At 40.7% G+C, this 20,273-nt stretch overlaps 2 protein-coding genes across 2 annotated transcripts in view; both read right to left on the reverse strand.

Moving 5' to 3' along the window:
• Nucleotides 1-1,665, reverse strand: part of LOC130708406 (NUT family member 2G-like) — a gene marked incomplete at its 3' end in the record, with an annotated part of 80,761 nt that extends 79,096 nt beyond the window's left edge. Inside the window, exon 1 of the mRNA XM_057548381.1 lies at nt 1,627-1,665. Within this exon, the coding sequence (XP_057404364.1) occupies nt 1,627-1,665 (39 nt within the window). The remainder of the gene's footprint in view (nt 1-1,626) is intronic.
• FBXW12 (F-box and WD repeat domain containing 12) overlaps nt 1-20,273 on the reverse strand; it is a 76,237-nt gene that overhangs the window by 6,434 nt on the left and 49,530 nt on the right. The window contains exon 9 of the mRNA XM_057548770.1: nt 1,990-2,198. The gene's annotated coding sequence lies outside the window, so the exon portion shown is untranslated. The remainder of the gene's footprint in view (nt 1-1,989; nt 2,199-20,273) is intronic.

Consider the following 20,273-nt stretch of genomic DNA (forward strand, 5'->3'; position numbering starts at 1 on the left):
CAGCCATAAAAATGAAGGAAATCCTGCCATTTGAGACAACTAGATGGACCTTAAAGGCATTATGCTAAGTGAAATAAGTCAGAGAAAGACAAATACTATATAATGTCACTTATATGTGGAATCTAAAAACAGGACAAAATGACATAAAAAACAACAACAACAAAACTGAGCTCATAAATACAGAGAGCAGATTGATGGTTGGCAGAGGCAGAGGTTTTGGGTGGGTGAAATTGATGAAGGGGGTCAGAAGGTACAAACTTCCAGTTATTAAATAAATAAATCATGGGGATGTAATGTACAGCATGGTGACTATAGTTAATAATACTGTATTGCATATTTGAAAGTTGATAAGAGAGTAGATCTTAAAAGTCCTCATCACAAGAAAAAAAGTATTGTAACTGTGTATGGGGATGGCTATTAACTAGACTTATTGTGGTTATCATTTCACAATATATACAAATATGGAATCATTATGTTGTACATCTGAAACTAATATAATGTAATAGCCAATTATAACTCAATTTAAAAAAGAAAATTAGTAAAATTCTCCTCTTAGGAAAAAAATGTGCTACTTAGGAACATTCCACATTGTTCAGGTTTTCTGCTCCCGACTAAAGTGGTCTGGAAGAATTATATATGTGTTGCTCATAATGAGGTTAAAAGGAATAAAATAACATAATCGAGGCTTAGGTGAAAATAATAGCTAAAACCGAAAGAGGGGGACATTAAACCTGTTATCTACAAATTCCAGAATTTTGAGGCTAGGAGTAAATGGGGCTCAAGTCACGTTGGGGAGAGTCACAAAGTCCCAAGTCTCTAAGGCATGTTTGGAGACCAGAGTTTCTAGTGAGCCATTCTTCATATGAATTCATACTGATTCTTAGAACCATGGATTCATCTGATTCATCAAGTCATGAATGCATACTGATTCACAGCACCATGGATTCATCTGATTCATAGAACCATAAATTCACACTGATTGATAGAACCATAATTTCATACTGCTATCTCTAATTCTAATCCAGCACCACAGAGTACATTATAGCCTTCTTCTTTTATTTGTAGTTTCTTTCTCCAACAGAGAGAACGTGGGTCTCATTATCCATAATATATTCACTCCTTACTCAATCCTAGAATACACATTAAAAAGTGTGGGGTACCACACCCTAATCCTTTTTTATTTTAATTATTTTTGAACACATAAAAATTAACATATTTCTAACTGTAAGAACAGTTAAACATTATACTCAAAGAAGTGTCCCTCTTCCTATTCCTATTCCTCTATTCCCATTTCCCCATCCTTTCCACTTGCCCCTTCCCATCTCCGTCATCTCATTAGTTTTTAGTTTATATTTTCTGTGGGGTTTTTTTGGCACACGTGTATATTTTCCTGTTTCCTGTCCTCTCTTGTATGAAAAGTAGACACTTCATGAGGAAGTTCTTATCCTTAAGTCTAATCTAATACCTAGACAAATGACAAAATCTCAATTATTTGGCAACTTCAACTGGATATGTAAAGAAATGACAAATAGCTTCAAAAACTAAACTGAACTATTGAATCTACTTTCTCTTTTTCTTTGTCCATAAACATTGTGGTCCCGATTTTGAGCACCTAAAGTCACTTACCATTAGACATAAGTGTAAGCACAGAATGGCAGCAGTCATCCTGATGCCATTCTGGTCTATTGAAATATTCATTCCTATTTCTAAACTAAGAATACATGCAAGCTTAAAAACTTCTTCTTATCAATAAATATAAGGGTTTGAGCTAAGTGGATCTCTGATGCCATTCAGCTCCAAGATTCTGTGAGTCTCTGTTCCCATGATGCCATGGTTCTAATATTCCAAACCACAGGAGAATCATTTTACTGAGACATTTACAGGCAGTCCCACTCTCCTGGCTTGAACCTCCTCTGCCAGAGTTTGAACATGGGTGGAATGAGTTACACAATGAAGAAGAGCACCATAAAAACAGGAGATCCTGTATACCTGTGGAAGGCCCTTGTGTACAACCTTGGAGAGGAGAAGAGGACCAAGCTCCACATTCAAAAACTCCAGAAGGCTTTAAATATCCGGTTCAGGGAGATCGATAAAGAGAAAGCAGCCTTGAGGAAATTTGGGGGAAAGCTTCAGAAGACAACTGGCTATTTTCCTCAAATGTCCTTCTGGTGACCAGTGCCACTGTAGATGAGGAGCTCCTGGAAAAGTTTCAATACAAAACACATCTGTGTCTCCTTCTGTTATCTCTGTGTGACCCAAGAAAGCATTATTTAAAAACCACTGGGACAAGTCAAAAAAGAAAAAAGACTATAGAATTGAAGATAAAAATGGAATGTCTAGAAGAGAATCAACAGGTATCTCCTACAAAAGAGACACTAAGTCGTTGTTATTTCCAGATGATTCCGTATCTTTACAACTTGAAGTGGTAATATGCAGTGCATACATTATTTCCATTCAAACTTTCCTTGAGATCAGAATAAAGCTTAGCCATTGTAGAACTCTTTCTGATATTGATGGTGGAATATACATATTTGTCTTAATCCTGTTCTTTTCTCATTGATGTCATTTTCAATTATTTTCCTATAGTTTTAATAGCATGAATAAAAGTTGAGGCAAAAGTTAGTTTGAAAATAATGTTATAGTAGGAAAACCTTAGAATCTTGATTCTATAAGGGACCTTGATTCAGATCTAGGTTTTATCATGTATTACCTATGTGATCCTGGATTTAGAAACTCTTTTCTTTTAATCAAGATAGAGATAAAAATACCTATATCAAAAGACTGCTTTAAGGATTAAATAAGACAGTATATGTACAGGGCATATTGCAGGTACCCCCAAATGGTAACAGCTAGTATTATAATTAATTTTGTTATAATTATTATTTTTATTACTATATAATGGAGCTCAGATTCTATGTCTAGCTCTTCTACTAACATCCTGGGTCACTAGACAAGTCTATTTCCATTCCTAGGCCTTGGTTTGTGCAAAGCTATAATGTGAGAACTGGACTAGATCATGTCTAAGGCCCCTTCCAGCTTTAAATTCTTTGAAACTAAAACTCCATAGTTCTACTTTGAAATGTGCTTACAGGACAAAGAAAGGATCCAGCAATCAGAACGCATGTCAAGGTGACTTATGGGTTTGGATATATATTCCTGTTTAGCCATGACTAATCTACCAATCTCATGTTTAAAGATACATGCTATTCAAATATATATTCTTAGCAGTCCCTCATGATATATTTGCTGGGTGACTGCAGACCAAATGCGACTCACTTCTTGAAAGTCCTTGGATTAAGTTCCATGTCTTTATTACTTGTTTAGGCTCTGCAGTCAAACAGACATGGATCCTGCCAGATATTGCTGTTTAATACTAGGCAAGTTAGCTAATATTTGTATACCTTCATGTATACCTTAAGTTGCTTAGATTTTTTAATTGTACAGTGGAAATAATAGTACTTGACTCAGAAGGCTGTTGTGATGTCTTCTTGTGATATCACATATAAATCTGTTAGCACAATATCTAATATATTCATTACATGCAATTGCTGTGGTTACTATTACTGGGAATAGGCAACAAGTGGAGCTTCTGGGCTGAGAAATGACTTTACGGACAATCTCAACACTCATAGAGTGAGTCATTACTCTTGGATCTCAGGTATAATGATCTGCTTAGCTAGATTTAAACCACCTGCAGTAGAAATGTATACACGTGTATCCAAAAAAGCTGATACAGAGATAGAGATAGATAGAGATAGAGATAAACTCAAAGATTTAGAGGCTGATAAAAGACATGACCACAAGATAGCAGTAGCACACAATGAGCTTTATTTGGGCAGTGCTTGATGGGTTGCATGAGAAGGGAGTCCCTCACAGCAGCAGGCCTGCTGGAGGCCATGGCATGGGACCACCACCCAGAAGAGAAACAGGGCAAAGGAACTCCTGCGTGAGAGGGGAATTGGAGAGGGGGCTTAAGTGTCTAGGTGATGTTGCTCAGCAGCAAGATGGGGAGTGTACTCGTTTGCTTGGGCTACTGTGGCAAAATACTACAGGCTGGGTGGCTCAAACAACAGACATTCATTCTCTGAGTTTTAGAGAGTGGGAGGTTCAGGTGTGTCAGCAGGCTGGTTTCTCCTGAGGCCTCTCTCCTTGGCTTGCAGATGGATATCTCCCTGTGTCCTCGCATGGGCTTTCCTCTGTGCATGTCTGTGTTTGTGTCCTTATCTCCTCTTCTTGTAAGGATACCAGTCAGATTGGATTAGGTCTACCCTAATGACCTCATTTTACTTTAATAACCTCACTGAAGACCATATCTCCAAATATAGTTACATTCTGAGGTGCTGAGGGTTAGGACTTCAACATATAAATCTGGGGGGACACGACTGAGCTCATAACAGGGAGTTTCTGGATCAAAGAGCTCTGAAGAACAGCTGCAGCTTGGGGTCTTTTACAGCCCCAAGACTAGTCTTATCTATGGCTAGCACATGTTGGGTATAGTTTCACAGGTTTTATGAAGAAGACAGGCTACAAGTAGCTAAGAATGAGCTTATTTGGACTATATTTAAAGCAATTGGGGGCATTCCCTGGTTAGGACTCAGCGCTTTCACTGCTGAGGGCCCAGGTTAGATCCCTGGTAGGGAAACTAAGATACCGCAAGATGCATGGTGGCGCGGCCAAAAAAAAAAAGCAATTCAATTTGTAAAAATTTGAGTTTGATACCATCACTCTTTGAGCTAGAGGTCTCAGCCTGCTGTTAAGAAGTAAACAGCATGGGACTTCCCTAGTGGCACAGTGGTTAAGAATCCGCCTGCCAATGCAGGGGACACGGTTTCGAGCTCTGGTCCGGGAAGATCCCACATGCCTCGGAGCAACTAAGCCTGTGAGCCACAACTACTGAGCCCAAGAGCCACAACTACTGAAGCCTGAGCACCTAGAGCCTGTGCTCTGCAACGAAGAGTAGCCTCCCGCTCACCACAACTAGAGAAAGCCCACGCACAGCAACAACTCAAGACCCAACGCAGCCAAATAAATAAATAGATAAAAAGAAAATATTAATAAATAAATACATAAATAAAAAGAAAGAAAAAAAAGTAAACAGCATAGGGACCAATATACAGGGACATCTTTGGCTCATTTATACAATAATATATCCCCTGGCTCCATGTTGTTTTATAATCTAAGTTGTGTATAACTTTGTCATGTCTGAGTCTGCAGCCAGCAATAAAGCATTCTAAATGCCCCAAATCCTACAAGGGCATAAAGCCCATTTCAAAGCCCATTTTCAGCCAGTTGACCCACTTAGTGGGGGGAAGTCAGGAGAATAGATCAGAAAAGGAGAAGATTTTGACTTGTTCAATCAATTTAGTTAATAGAGTGACATTATGACTCCTTTGATACATGTCCCTGGCTATCTTTAAAACGTGGTAAGTGTTATGACTCACATGCAGCAAGATATGTGAGGAAGTGCACAGACACAAACACACCCCCATTTTAACAGCTAATAAATAATCTAGGGCTATGCAGTTGTCTAATGCCGTGGTCCCTAAAGTACACTGAGATTCAGCCAAGAGTTCTAATCCCTGGGCCATTTGTTTCATTTCTGTGGATAATTCCTTGGACATGGCTATCTGTGTTTCTTTGTGAAGTGTCCCACATGTCCCACACTCTGTTCTATTTCCAGAGTTAGTGAACCTAGAGTGATTAGTGCCAGGGGGACTATTAGCAGAGCTCGTTTGTGTCCTTGGAGAGCTGTGGCTAGTGTGGTTTGTGAAAACAAGGACTTGGGGTGTCCTGCTGCTGAGTAAAAATCTACTGGAATTTTCAGCCAAATTCAAGTGCAGGGAAAACTTTGCAGTGTTGGGTGGGAGGAAGCTTGTGATAGGGGTGACTATTTGATTCTCTTTCAGGTCCTCCAGCCTCCCTCTGCTGCCTATATGCTCTGTGTTTGTAGGAAAGGTATATTTGCACAGCTTAGTGCAATTCCAAGTGGTGTGAATAGGAGCGTACAATGTCATGGTCGAACAGACTTGAATGTTCTCTACCTCACACTCAGCACCTGGGTCAACTAATGGGTTATGTGCTTAGCCCACCACTGTCTACACATTTATGTGGCAAGCCTCACATAAATTCGTTGGATGTTGATGCTGTTGTTGGATGTTAATGGTGAAGGGAAGAGGCTCATCTTGATGGGTGAGGTTTATAGGAGAGTTTGGCCGTTATGCTGTGTACTAAAATCAGGTTGTAGGAATCTAACCCAGCATGCAGTTAGATCTGCATACATATGTATTGCTGTGGCTAAGGCTGTATGCAGATTTGGTTTGGTGGGCAATTGTATATTCCTTCTCGTTCAGATTGGTGAGCATTAGTGATTGAGTTTCCTGCTGACTGCCATAATAAGTAGCATCAGTGTGTGCCCATGGACATGGGATAGGTTTCACAGATACTCTCAGCAGTCTGATAAAAAGTTAATTTAGACATGCACCAAATTAGTTCCTGAACCATGGGGCACTCACATATGGGATCCTCCCAAGTGGGCCAAATTATTTCTAAAAGCAGACATCAATTGTATTATACATTTGTCCCAATTCTATCCCTATTTATTACAAGTTTGCTGTGTTTCACTGTGGGACCCTCTGCTCCATGGTATCCAAACCTTCCTAGGGCAGACGTTAGAACAGCTTTCATAGTGGCCCCTTGGGAGGTGGTGTTGTGACTACACCAATAAATTTCCTCCCAGGTTAGCTTTGCTACTTGTCCTTTCATTATTGTTTCTATATTCTGTAAGGTGGGATTTTTAGGTTTTTTAAAAATTGAGATATAATTGACATATAATATTGTATTCACTTTAGGTGTACAGCATAATGATTTGATATATGTATATATTACAAAATGATAACCGCAATAAGTTTAGTTAACATCCATCACCACACATAGTTTACAATTCTTTTTCTTGTGATGAGAACTTCTAAGATCTACTGTCTTTACAACTTTCAAATATACAATATTGTTAGCTAAGTCATCATGCTGTAAATTACATTTCTAGGGCTTATTTATCTTATAACTTTCCAGTTTGTACTTTTTGACCACCTTCACCCAATTCCCCCACTCCCACCCCAACCCCCCACCTCAGGCAACCACGAATCTGTTTCCTGTTATCTATGAGTTCTGGGGTTTTTTTGGTTTTTGATTTTGTTTTAGATTCCACATATAATTGAGATTATATAGCATTTGTCTTTCTCTGACTTATTTCATTTAGCATAATGCCCTTGAGGTCCATCCATGTTGTCGCAAATAGCAGAATTTCCTTCTTTTTTATGGCTGAATAATATTCCATTATACATATATTTATATTATATTATACTTCATATATATGTATGTATGTGTGTGTGTATGTATGTGTGTGTATATATATATATATATATATACACACATACATACATATACATATATATCACATTTTCTTTATCCATTCATCCATGAATAGACACTTAGGTTGTTTTCATGTCCTGGCTATTGTGACTAATGCTGCAATGAACGTGGGGATGCAGATATCTCTTTGATATAGTGATTTCATTTCCTTCAGATAAATACCCTGAAGTGAGATTGCTGGATCATACGGTAGTTCTATTTTTAATTTTTTGAGGAACCTTCATACTTTTTTTCCACAGAGGCTGTACCAATTTACATTCCCATCAACAGTATACAAGTTTTCCTTTTTCTTCACATCCTCACCAACATTTGTTATTTCTTGTCTTTTTGAGAAGAGCCATTCTAACAGGTGTCAGGTGCTATCTCTTTGTGGGTTTTATTTGCATTCTCCTGATGATTAATGATGTTGAGCACCTTTTCATATATCTGTTGGACAGTTGTATGTATTCTTTGGAAAACTGTGTATTCAGGTCCTCTGCCCATTTTAAAAATCAGATTATTTTTTATTTTGTTTCATATTACTTCTAGTGTTGTATGTATTCTTTATGTATTTTGAATATTAATCCCTTTTTAGATATGATTTGCAAGTATTTTCTCCCATCTTTTAGGTTGCCTTTTGATTTTGTTGATGGTTTCCTTTACTGTGCAGAAGCTTTTTAGTTTGATGTAGTCCCATTTGTTTATTTTTACTTTTAGTTCCCTTGCCTTTGTATTCAGATCCACAAAAACATTGCTAAGAGCTATGTGAAGGAAGTTACCTCCCATCTATGCTTTCTTCTAGGATTTTTATGGTTTCAGGTCTGATAGTCAAGTCTTTAATCCATTTTGAGTTAATTTTTGTGTATGGTGTAAGATAGTGTGGTCGAGCCTCATTCTTTTGCCTGTGGCTGTCCAGTTTTCCTGACACCATTACTGAAGAGACTATATTATCCCATTGTATATTCTTGATTCCTCTATCATCAGTTAACTGACAATATACGTGTGGGTTTATTTCTAGGCTCTCTATTCTGTTCAGTTGGTGCATGTGTCTATTTTTTTGCCAGTATCATACAGTATTGATTATTAGAGCTTTGTACTATAGTTTGAAATCAGAAAAGCCTCTACCTTTGTTCTTTTCTCAAGATTGCTTTGGATACTCAGAGTCTTTTTGGTTTCATATAAATTTTAGGATTGTTTGTTCTATTTCTGTGAAAAAATAAACCATTGGATTTTGATTGTGTTGCACTGAATCTATAGATCTCTTTGGGTAGTAGGGACATTTTAACAATATTAATTCTTCCAATCCATGAGTATGATATACACTCCCATTTATTTGTGTCTTCTTTAATGTCTTTCATCAATTTCTTATAGTTTTCAGTGTACAGATCTTTCATCTTCTTGGATAAATTTATTCCTAGGTATTTTATTCTTTTTGATGCAATTGTAAATGGGATTGTTTTCTTAATTTCTCTTTCTTTTTTTAAAAAATTTATTTATTTATTTATTTATTTATTTTTGGCTGTGTTGGGTCTTTGTTTCTGTGCGAAGACTTTCTCTAGTTGCAGTGAGCGGGGGCCACTCTTCATCGTGGTGCGCGGGCCTCTCACTGTCGCCGCCTCTCCTGTTGCGGAGCACAAGCTCCAGACGCACAGGCTCAGTAGTTGTGGCTCACGGGCCTAGTTGCTCCACGGCATATGGGATCTTCCCAGACCAGGGCTTGAACCCGTGTCCCCTGCATTGGCAGGCAGATTCTCAACCACTGCGCCACCAGGGAAGCGCTTAATTTCTCTTTCTGATAGCTAATTATTAGTGTATGGAAATGCAATGATTTTTGTATAATGATTTTGTATCCTGCAACTTTATTGAATTTGTTTATTCTAACAGTGTTTTGGTGGAGTCTTTAAGGTTTTCTAAATATAATATCATGTCATCTGCAAATAGAGACAGTTTTACTTCTTCTCTTCTGATGGGATGCCTTTATGTAGGTTTCTAAAATAAGGTCCCAGAACAATAACATTGGGCAGAAATTACCCTCAAATATTTCCCAAGTACTTATTAATGGTGGTTTTGATAGGTCTAGAAAATTCTGTAATAGCTGAAGCAAGTAGTTGGATAGAAAATAGTTGGGTAGAGAAACTCCCATGCAGAGAGCAGTTAGATTTCTCTATCAATATGATCAAATATGCTTTTCATGAGAATTGTCTGCTATAATACCCAAGAGATATGATTATTCACTGTGGGCAGCCAGTACTGCAATTATTGTAGAGCCCACCCCTACTGAGTGGTACATAAAATTTGCAGTTGGTATGTGAGGAGGTTAGGTTATGGAGCATTCTCAAGCCAGTTTCTAATTTCCTAGACATGCCTTAGCTTAGGTAACATTATATTGTACACATTGCCTTCCTTGAATATATTGATCAGTATCCAGGGAAGAGGTCCATGGTAACGTGCCCATGGCCACTTGGTTAGCGCAATTTCTTTCCACCTCAATAAATGAGGCTCATACTGGCGAAGGAGAGAGATCATTGTAAAGAATAGAAAGAGAGGCCAGGGCTTCCCTGGTGACGCAGTGGTTGAGACTCTGCCTGCTAATGCAGGGAACACGGGTTCGAGCCCTGGTCTGGGAGGATCCCACATGCCGTGGAGCAACTGGGCCCGTCAGCCACAACTACTGAGCCTGCGTGTCTGGAGCCTGTGCTCCGCAACAAGAGAGGCCACGATAGTGAGAGGCCCGCGCACCACGATGAGGAGTGGCCCCGCTTGCCGCAACTGGAGAAGGCCCTCGCACAGAAACGAAGACCCAACGCAGCCAAAAATAAATAATTTTTTTAAAAAACACCTGAAAAAAACCTGTCTATTGATCTTACCACTCCTTGCAATTATCACTTTAAAAGAAAAAAATAAAAGAAAGAGAGGCCAATAACTGTAAGGGTATACATTGTTGTCAGGGTTTATATTTATCATCATCTCAGGGATTAGCAGGAGGTATACTTTTATCTCCATAATCCCATAAGGTTCATTGGTATAGTCTCTGAATTACAGAGTTTTTCATTTGATTGTACCAATCCCGAGTATCCTGGTTGTAATTTGAGTGCACACTATATCTGGGCATTTTTTAGATGAGACTCGATAGGTAATGGCCATTGCTCTATTTTTTAATGGCACTAGTTAATAATAGTGGGTTTCATCTGATTTGAAGTTAAAGTTGGTCTATAGGGCTTAGAAGGCACCTATAAGTCACAAGTGGTATCACAGAGTCTAGCTTATCCAAGAGGACTATTGCCAGTGGTAGTAGAGATAGGAGGAGGAGTGCCAGCCTCAGTGCTGATTGACCAACCCAAAGAGCCAATGGTGTGGTTCCCCCAGTCTAACCCATATTGTGTTTCTTTCTGTGATGTGAATGCCAAGGACATGGAGTGGGTGTGGGTAGGAACTTCTCAGGTAAGGAAGGGACACAGCAATAGAGTAGAGATTAAAGTCTGAGGTTGTCTGCAGCCAGCTATAGGATAGTGATGGTCCCCTGAGTGTCATCCAAGTGCTAGTACCCAGTCTGAGGGTGATTAGTTACACCTCCTGGGTGTCAGGATCAGGTCCATGTTGGTTCCACAAAGTATGTGGGCAGCCTATCCAAGTGGTGTGGGTAGTTTGCTTGGCTCTCGCTGACGATGAGCAAACTCAGGCTGAGAATGACCCCAGAGCCAGTGGTCCACATCAGGCTCTTATCAGGATCAAGGGGGAAGTGGTCAGGCTCTGTATTTTCTATGAGGGAGAAGGGAATGGTGCAGGTACTGAGCGGGATGTTCCTTTGCTGTGGGCAGCAATGTTAGAGCTACCATATCTGTGAAAACTGGTCATTGTGTTGTTTCTGATGCAGGTGTATACACCATTAGAGGTTGCAGCGTCTCTGTTGGTGGTTCCCTCAGTTGCTGTGAATTTAAATATGGTATAGTTATGCTATAGAGTCCATGAATTTAATGTAATCAGGGAGTGTGGATTTAATGTAATCAGGAGAATGGGTAGCTTTTTTGACCACTTGGGAGACAGTTGTCCTCCAAGTTCTCTCAACAGCCCTTGTTTTAAAAGCCCTTTATGTATTTATGTGATACCTACCACTGTTATTTTGTAATGTCATTTCATAATGCTCATTATTGCATTTGCTTCATGGTGAAGTGGGAACCCTGATCTGACTTTTTAGCTTGTGGCACTCTGAAAGGTTGTAAAAGCTGCTTTGTTTACACCTCAGTGACATTAGCAGAGGTTGATGCCTTGCATGGGTAAGGCAATAGAAGGCCTGTGTAGGTAGCTACCATTGTTAAGGCAAATTCAGTGGCCCCTGATGCTGCTGAGAGAGGCACAATGAAATTGATTTGCAAGTTCTGATGTGGCCCTTCTCTGCAAACTTTTCCTCTGATGTGGTAGGCCCAGTATCTAAATTTCTGGCATATGGTACAATACCCAGTGGCTTTTTGTAAATGCCTCTCTTTTGGGTCAGCTCATCTATTAACAATCCATTTTTGTCACTCCATGATGCCCAAATGCCCTGATCTCTCATGTGCCCACTGGTAGAAGGGACAAAATTCTGGGACTTTCCTTCCTGTTTTGGTGGATTGGTTAGTTTGTCAGCTTTGTTGTTGTATTACGCCTCTTACATGTCTTGCTTAGTATGAGCCAAGATATGGTGCACCCAGCTTGGTAGAATGGGAACCAGTGTAGCTATTTCTTCCTCATATCTCTTTACCCCAAATGTCTTGGCCTTGTATTTTCCAGCCCTGATTTTGTCAAAGTCCCAATCAAGTACTTAGCCTGTTAGCCACCAGCCAGGAACATATCTGTGAAAATACAAACCTTAGGAAAGTTTTTGTCAAGGGAATACTCCATTGCTAGGAGTATTGCATATATGGAAATTGGAGTATTTGAATAGGGGAGATAGGCTGCAGCTGCCATTGTGTGGCTCCCTTAAACCCACTGTTCACTCCACTGGTAAAGAATGACTATTGGTTTCCTTGTTTTAAGAGTGCTGACCATCTTCTCTTTAGCCCCCCTTGGGCAAAGGGTGGAGGCATTTCTGCAGTTTCATCAAGTTAACCTGAGTGGCAGGATATGTGGCTGTTTCCTCGTAGAGCATAACACTACAGTAGGTATGAGTTCTGCCCAATGCTGTAGATACCATTTCCATTTTAACAAGGAGACTTCTGATTCAGATCCACTTCTACAGGGAGCTTTTACCATTACCCAGGTCATAACAGAAATCTTGGTTCACAGGGTAATTTTCTCTGCCCCAGTAAGAACTTCAGCTTTGATCACTGAAAAGTGAAAAACTTACAGGTAACTTGATAAGACAGGGGACAGTGACTACTGGGGGAAATAATGCGTTGGCGCCAGAATGAACGTTCCTACCAAATGTTAGTTGGATCCCTTTAGCAATGTGAGAAATTAAAGTGCTAGGAGCTTGTCTCTTACTGGATTGGGGATAGTTCACTCTTCTGAATTGTAAATGTAACCTAACATTTTAATAGACTAGGAGGGGCCTTGTACTTTAGGGGGATACTTGTCCATCCCGTCAGTGAGTTGTTCACTCACGGCTGTACTGGCCTATGAGACATAGTCTTGGGCAAGTCCAATGAGGAGGATGTCATCCATATAACGCCAAAGCTGAGTTTCTGATGGAAGTGTCAGGCAGGCATCCAAGCCCTGGCTGCAAAGCCCTTGTGTAATTGCAGGGCTATTTAAGAACTCAATAGGTAATCAGGTAAAGGTATATTCTTGAGCCTCAAAGGAGAAGGTGAATTGTGGTTGACTGCAAAATTTTTACTGAATAGATCATGTTACCCAAGTCTATAATTCCAAACAATTTACCCATGTTGTTATGAATGTCATCCATCAAGGCAAGGATGGTAGAGGTACCCTAATAAAGAAAAGAGCCTTGTTCAACTTTCTATAATCTATACTTCACCTCCAGTCATCAGTAGTGGCTTTAAGCACAGGAAATACAAGGTAACTGAAAAGTGAGATGGTGGGAATCAATATCCCTTCTTACCTACGTCAGCTCTGATAGCCCCTTATCCTTCAGTGCCTTACCTTAGCTAGCTAGTACTGTGACATATTTATCACCTATACTGGTAGGGAAGATTAATTTGTTCCCACTGAATGATACCAACCAATAGCATAAAAGCCTTAGGCTTGTTTCCTGAGGTTACCTGCTGCTGAGTGATAAATGGAACATTTATAAATGGAATGGAATATTTATAAACGGAATATTTCCTGCCATATCAATAAACAAAGGATGTCACAGTGATCAAAGACTGCAACCCTCCAATGTGAGCCGGTGAGCCCTGAGGAAACTCAGGGCTGAAAAGAATACCTGCCATCTAGCAGCCATCAGACTGCAGCCACTCCCTGCGATGAGCCCTGAGGAAACTCAGGATGTGAAAATACAGGATACTGGCCCCAGATAGCTGAGGTGCATGTCAAAGGAATGATTTCAGTGAGCCCAGATTCTTGCATCTTCCCATACGTAGAAAAGCGCTAAATTCCTTAACTTGAGATATCTGGTTTTCTTTAATTAACAATAATCTTTTGATGTTCCTGACTACCTGCCCTTTGTTGCCAAACTCCTATTTATCCTGGCTCCTCCCCTCGCCTCCTTGGAGCAGCTTCTCAGAGTTATCTGAAACACTGTCTCCCGAGCTGCAGTCCTCATTTTCCCCCAAATAAAACTTAACTCGCAACTCTCACGTTGTGCATTTTTTTAAGTCAGCATGAGGGAGGTGTATTCTAATAATGGAAAAATAGGGCGTCTTGGAGGAAACAAGAATAGAAACATCTTTTTAGCAAAACTGGGCCAATTTTAATAAAGTTGGTAATTAACCATTATCAATCCTCCTCCCAAGGCTGTCACCTCCTCGAGGTGTCCCTTTAGGGAAAGAGTGCTTCCTGGGATTAGGGAGATTTGGGCATCTGTGTCCAACAGAGCCACCAGCATTGTTCATTTTTGAGCCCAAACCACGGTTAATGTAGGTGGTTGTTTGCCAGAAGGGGACTGCTCCCATGATGGTGGGATCCCTATGTGGGGTAGGTCCCTGCCACTGGTAGAGATCAGGGTTAGGCACAGAAGGTGGGGATGACCCCAAAGGTGATGCCTGTCATCAACTGTAACTTAACCTTAGTATTGTAACTGCGTACTGATTTTCTAGAGACCATCCAAACTGGCACCCCCTGTCCCTTAGGTTCCAACACAGTATCTCTTGTCATCTTGGGGTTCATATTTAGGTATGGTTGTAGGTGGCTTGTTTGGCCTAGAATGGGGGCAGCCTCACTGTTGGTGTAATTTTTAGGCCGGGCAGGATATTGCTGTAGAATTAACAGGAACTTGACTCTGAGTTTGTCTCTCAAGAGCTTCTATTAAGTGTAGGGCTGGTACGGCCTCTTGAATTGTTTCAGCATTCACCGTCATTGTCAGTAAAGAGGACTTTTATTTGTGAGGGGGCACCCCTGAGAGACAACTGGGTGGGCTCAGGACTCAATTCAGCCTCCTTCAACTTGCCAAATCATCATGATGCACATCATCTGTTGCCTGACAGGCCCACTCCAATGTCCCCAACTGGCAGAGGCGATCTTTGGCCTCAGCTAACATTTTCCATTGACAATCTGCCAGGCTGTTATGAGGCCTAATGTAGGGCAGGTGGCCTTACAAGCCATGAAACTCCACACCCACAAAATACATATGGACCAGGGTCCAAAGCCACCTCTGGGGGTCATTCCCACCTTCCACACTAATTGTGTGGGATCCTTTACTGGGATACCATTTTTCATCCCATACTATGGCAGCCCCTGTTAGGTGAATCTTGCTCCCCACCAGATACATTCTAGACAGCCAGGAAGCCCTTTTTCATTTGGTTCCTGGGCAGGGTCTTTCAAAGGAGAGACTGGGCCTCAGGACAAGGGAGTGAATGTGTCTCCTCCTTCAAACAAGGGAAGGCCCCCCTTGGACCTTCCCTTTTGTCTTCTCTGTCTGTATTACTTTGCAGGTGATTACCAACAAAGCAGAGGGTAAATTATCCCAGTCACTATCAGGAGGACACTGTGCTGCATCTTCCTCTCCAGGGCTCCAGTCAGTCTCCCCAGGGTCCTCCCCTCCATTGGGTCTGCCCTGGGACTTTGGGATCTTGCCTCCTCTCCAGGCAGTGCCTGGGTGAGAAGCAGCGGTGAGCAAGCCCTAACACATATCTTGTGGTTTGGATCATCTGCTCAGCAAGGTGTCCACCTCCTTCAGGGTCCTGGGAAGGGCTGGGCTATAAACTTCCTTGACTTTGCTCCTTTGAGTAATGCTTTAGCCAGCTCAGCCCAAGCACTGGGGAGGGGCTAGAATGACAACATCCATAACAGCATGATAGATTATCACAAGAGAAGAGGCATGCTAGCTGCTTGCTAAGGTGTCTCCCCACCTGACATCCAGCCTCCACCTCTGCCTTATCAGTTCCTTTACCTGCCATAGCAGTCACCAGGGATGAAGACATTCTCTTATCTCAGAGTACTCCAAACTGCCAACACACTATGGGAAGCTTCTACTGTGATGGGGCCAGGGTTAGGGGAGCCCACCCTCAGTCCAGAGGGGTGCATCCCTCCCCTTTTTTCTATCCAAGCCTATAGGTCTTACAGTGTCCCCTGCCTGCCCAGTGGGGGGCCCAGGCAGATGGGCTAACCATCTGTCTCTGGATGACTCAGTGTTTCTAACCCCAAAAGTCAGTTCTAATAGTGTGGGTGCACTCAGATACTGGTGCTACCTCTTGGCCAGGCTAATGAGACAGAGGAGGAGACTGTGAAAAATGTAGAGAGCAGCACACAGGAGTGATTCCAACCAAATTGTTGCAGAGGCATTCCAAATTTTGAGTCCCAACCCCTTAAGACTATTCAGGATCAAATTGCCAATTGATTGTCCTACTGACTGGGTAGACCCCATACCAATTCCTTGATCATAACCAAATTTTTGTATTCAGTGCCACTTGTTATGAGTTCGAAGTTTGGTGGGGGGAGTGGTGATCAAGGAAAAGACAAAACCATGGGATGGCAGTAGCACATGGCAAGCTTTATTTGGGCATTACTTTGAGAGGTTGCCCGAGAGAGAAAGTCCCTTGCAACAGGAGACCTTCCAGAGACAGCACCACCAGCACCCAGAAGGGGAAGAGGGCAAGGAAACTCGTGGGGGAGAGAGAAATTAGAGAGGTGTTTAGGTGATGTTGCTTAGCAGCAAGATGGAGAGTCTCTGGTTCAGAGAGCTCCAAAGAGCAGCGGCAGCTTGGGGCTTTTTATATCCCAGGATTCATCTTATCTATGGCTAGCTAATGTTGGGTGCAGTTTCATGGGGCATGCAAAGCAGGCAGTCTCTAAAAGGTGAAAGTAAACTTATTTTGGCTATATTTAAGGCAATTGTATAGGTAAAAATTTGAGTTTGGTGCTGCTGGACTTTCAGCTAAAAGTCAGCCTGCTATGTTGAAAAAGACTATTGAAGGACCAATATACAGGGGTATCTTTAGCTAATTTATATTTTGTGTGTGTGTGTTTTAATAATAGGAACAAAGCCTCCTTGGAATAGTGGCTGATTCCATACTGGGGGAGTTCAAGTAAAAAATGAGCTGGAACATCCTATAGTGCCAGAAAGTAATGAAATGATTATTGATGGGAACATAGTGAAAGGACACAGGAGAATGAGTGATATCAATAAAAATGGCAGAGTAAGAATGTCAGAAAACTCCCTTTTCTATAAAAGAACTGAGAAAACTGGCCCCCAAATTTGTCACAATCATGTTTTCTCAGAACTCTGGAAATTAAGCAAAGATCTGCAGAAAGCCAAGGACTGTCTATTCAAGGAAGATTACTGAATCTCAGTAAAAATACTTTGTTATCTTTTTTTCATTCCAACAGTTTATTTTTTTTCTTTTCCATTATAGTTTATTACAAGATATTGCATATAGTTCCCTGTGCTATACAGTAGGACCTTGTTATTTATCTATTTTACATATAGTAGTTTGTATCTGCTAATCCCAAACTCCTAATTTATCCCTCCCCACCCCCCCACTTTCACCTTTGGTAACCATAAGTTTGTTTTCTATGTCTGTGAGTCTATTTCTGTTTTGTAAATAAGTTCATTTGTAACATATTTTAGATTACACATATAAGTGATTGCATATGATATTTGTCTTTCTCTTGTCTGACTTATTTCACTTAGTATGATAATCTCTAGGCCCATCCATGTTGATGCAAATGGTATTATTTCACTCTTTTTTATGGCTGAGTGATATTCCATTATAGGTATGTATATGTATGTATGTATATATATATATATATATGTATATATATATATATGTATATATATATATACATATATATATATATACACACACACATACATACACATACATACCACATCTTTATCCATTCATCTGTCGATGGGCATTTAGGTCGCTCCCATGTCTCAGCTATTGTAAATAGTACTGGTATGAACATTGAGGTGCATGCATCTTTTTGAATTAGAGTTTTCTCTGTATATATGCCCAAGAATGGGATTGCTGGATCATATGGTAACTCTATTTTTAGTATTTTAAGGAACCTCCATATTGTTTTACATAGTGGCTGTACCAATTTACATTCCCACCAGCAGTGTAGGAGGTTTCCCTTTTCTTCAAAACCTTTCCAGCATTTATATTGGTAGACTTTTTTTTTTTTTTTAATTTTTTTTTTTTTAATGCTGTTCTTGTCTGCTTACATTCTTTTTATGTATGTATGTATGTATGTATGTATGGCTGTGTTGGGTGTTCGTTTCTGTGTGAGGGCTTTCTCTAGTTGTGGCAAGCGGGGGCCACTCTTCATCGCGGTGCGCGGGCCTCTCACTATCGCGGCCTCTCTTGTTGCGGAGCACAGGCTCCAGACGCGCAGGCTCAGTAACTGTGGCTCACGGGCCGAGTTACTCCGTGGCATGTGGGATCTTCCCAGACCAGGGCTCGAACCCGCGTCCCCTGCATTGGCAGGCGGATTCTCAACCACTGCGCCACCAGGGAAGCCCTGGTAGACTTTTTAATGATGGCTATTCTGACTGGTGTGAGGTGATTGTAGTTTTGATTTGCATTTCTCTAATAATTAATGATGTTGAGCATCTTTTCATGTGCCTGTTGGGCATCTGTATGTCTTCTTTGGAGAAATATCTAGTTAGATCTTCTGCCCAGTTTTTGATTGGGTTGCTTGTTTTTTTTGTTATTGAGTTGTAGGAGCTGTTTGTGTATTTTGGAAATTAAGCCCTTGTCAGTCTCATCATTTGCAAATATTTTCTCCCAGTCCATAGCTTGTCTTTTTGTTCTCTTTATGTTTTCCTTTGTTGTGCAAAAACTTTCAAGTTTGTTTTGTTGTGTTTTAACTTGCACGAGTTCCATCCTCCACTCTCCAGATCCATGGTAGCTTTGAAAACTAACAGCCCCCAATCACAGTGAAAACCAGCAGCCTGCCAGCCACTGGAAGGATCAGAACAAGTTTGGAGATTTTTCAAAGCTCCATTACCAGAGAATTATCATGACTTGATCTGACCAGTGGTTCCCTGGAAACCCTGCTTTAAGGACTAACTTTATTTGACCTTAGAGCTCAGTGTGAAAAGCCTTCTTTGGGGGTGTTTGTCAAGAACAATTACAGGCAATTGTTTACATTTGCAGTGACCTGAGGCAGTGAATAATAGTGGGGGCAAACAATAGACCAGCCAAATAGTGTAAAAGGAAAAACTGGGTAATGAGATGTTCATAAGGGTTTGAAAAGTTGCTAGGAAGCTAAAAGTCCCCTAATGCCTAAGAATAAAAAAAGGAAAATAAAAACTTCTCCCAGTTTTCTCAGATTGATTCTGTGTTTAGGCACTCCTTTATTGCATAGCCAGGCCAATTACAACTCTGCCTTCACCTTCACTTCCTGTTTGTGCTGAGCCTAGAGATCAGCCAGAGATGAAAGCTCAGAATCTTCTCAGGTCTTTTCTGAGCATGTGTCATGCCTAGGTTATATGCATGTCTTTCCAAATTACCCACTATACACAGGCACTTTTGAAAGCCCTAATTTCCCAAAGGAAGTCTTTCCCTAGCTTTTCTTCCCAGGCTTTTGCATATTTATTATTTTCCTCAACGGTAATCCTTTGCCCTGGGCTGAAGAAGTTTGTTCATTTGCCTTACAATGTTTCTGAGGAATGCCATCTGTGTAGCCAATTTTTTGGCCTGAGAGAATTCCAAATTAGATGAAACAGACAGGCACCTTCTATCAGTCTTTCAGGTAGTATCCAAGACAGGTCAAAGCAGACAAACACAATTCTTTGCAAATAAGGGCTTCTCTGCTCCCCTCTAGAACCAGGGACCAGGGTCCCATGCTGGGAATGAAAGCTTCTTTTCTCAAGACCACTGCCAAGCTGATGAAGGGTGTAGGTCAAGTACAAGTAAAAATGTTGCAATGCTTTCCTACCATTTTAAAGTTGACCTTTTCTTGATTCAGCCTTCTCTTGGTTGCTATGAACCTCTGTTTTCAACAATTCTAACTAAGTTGATTCTTATCATTTTTACTCGATTTTTCAGTGTTTCTATTGAGGGGTAGGCCCCTGGAACTATCTACTCTGACATTTTTGCTAATGTCACCCCTTTAGTGAGGTAGGTCTGTTACCAATGAATTCTTTGTTTTTGTATAGCTCAAAATATGTTAATTTTTCTTCATTTTTGAAGAATAGTTTTGTTGGATATAGAATACTTCATTTGACAAGCTTTCTTTCCTCTCAGCACTTGAATATATCCTCATACTGAGACAAGATGGAAGGAGGCAGGGCACAACGATTAAAAGAATGACATAGCCATTGA

Source organism: Balaenoptera acutorostrata, chromosome 6 (genome assembly GCF_949987535.1).
Source record: "Balaenoptera acutorostrata chromosome 6, mBalAcu1.1, whole genome shotgun sequence".
Lineage (NCBI taxonomy): Eukaryota > Metazoa > Chordata > Mammalia > Artiodactyla > Balaenopteridae > Balaenoptera > Balaenoptera acutorostrata.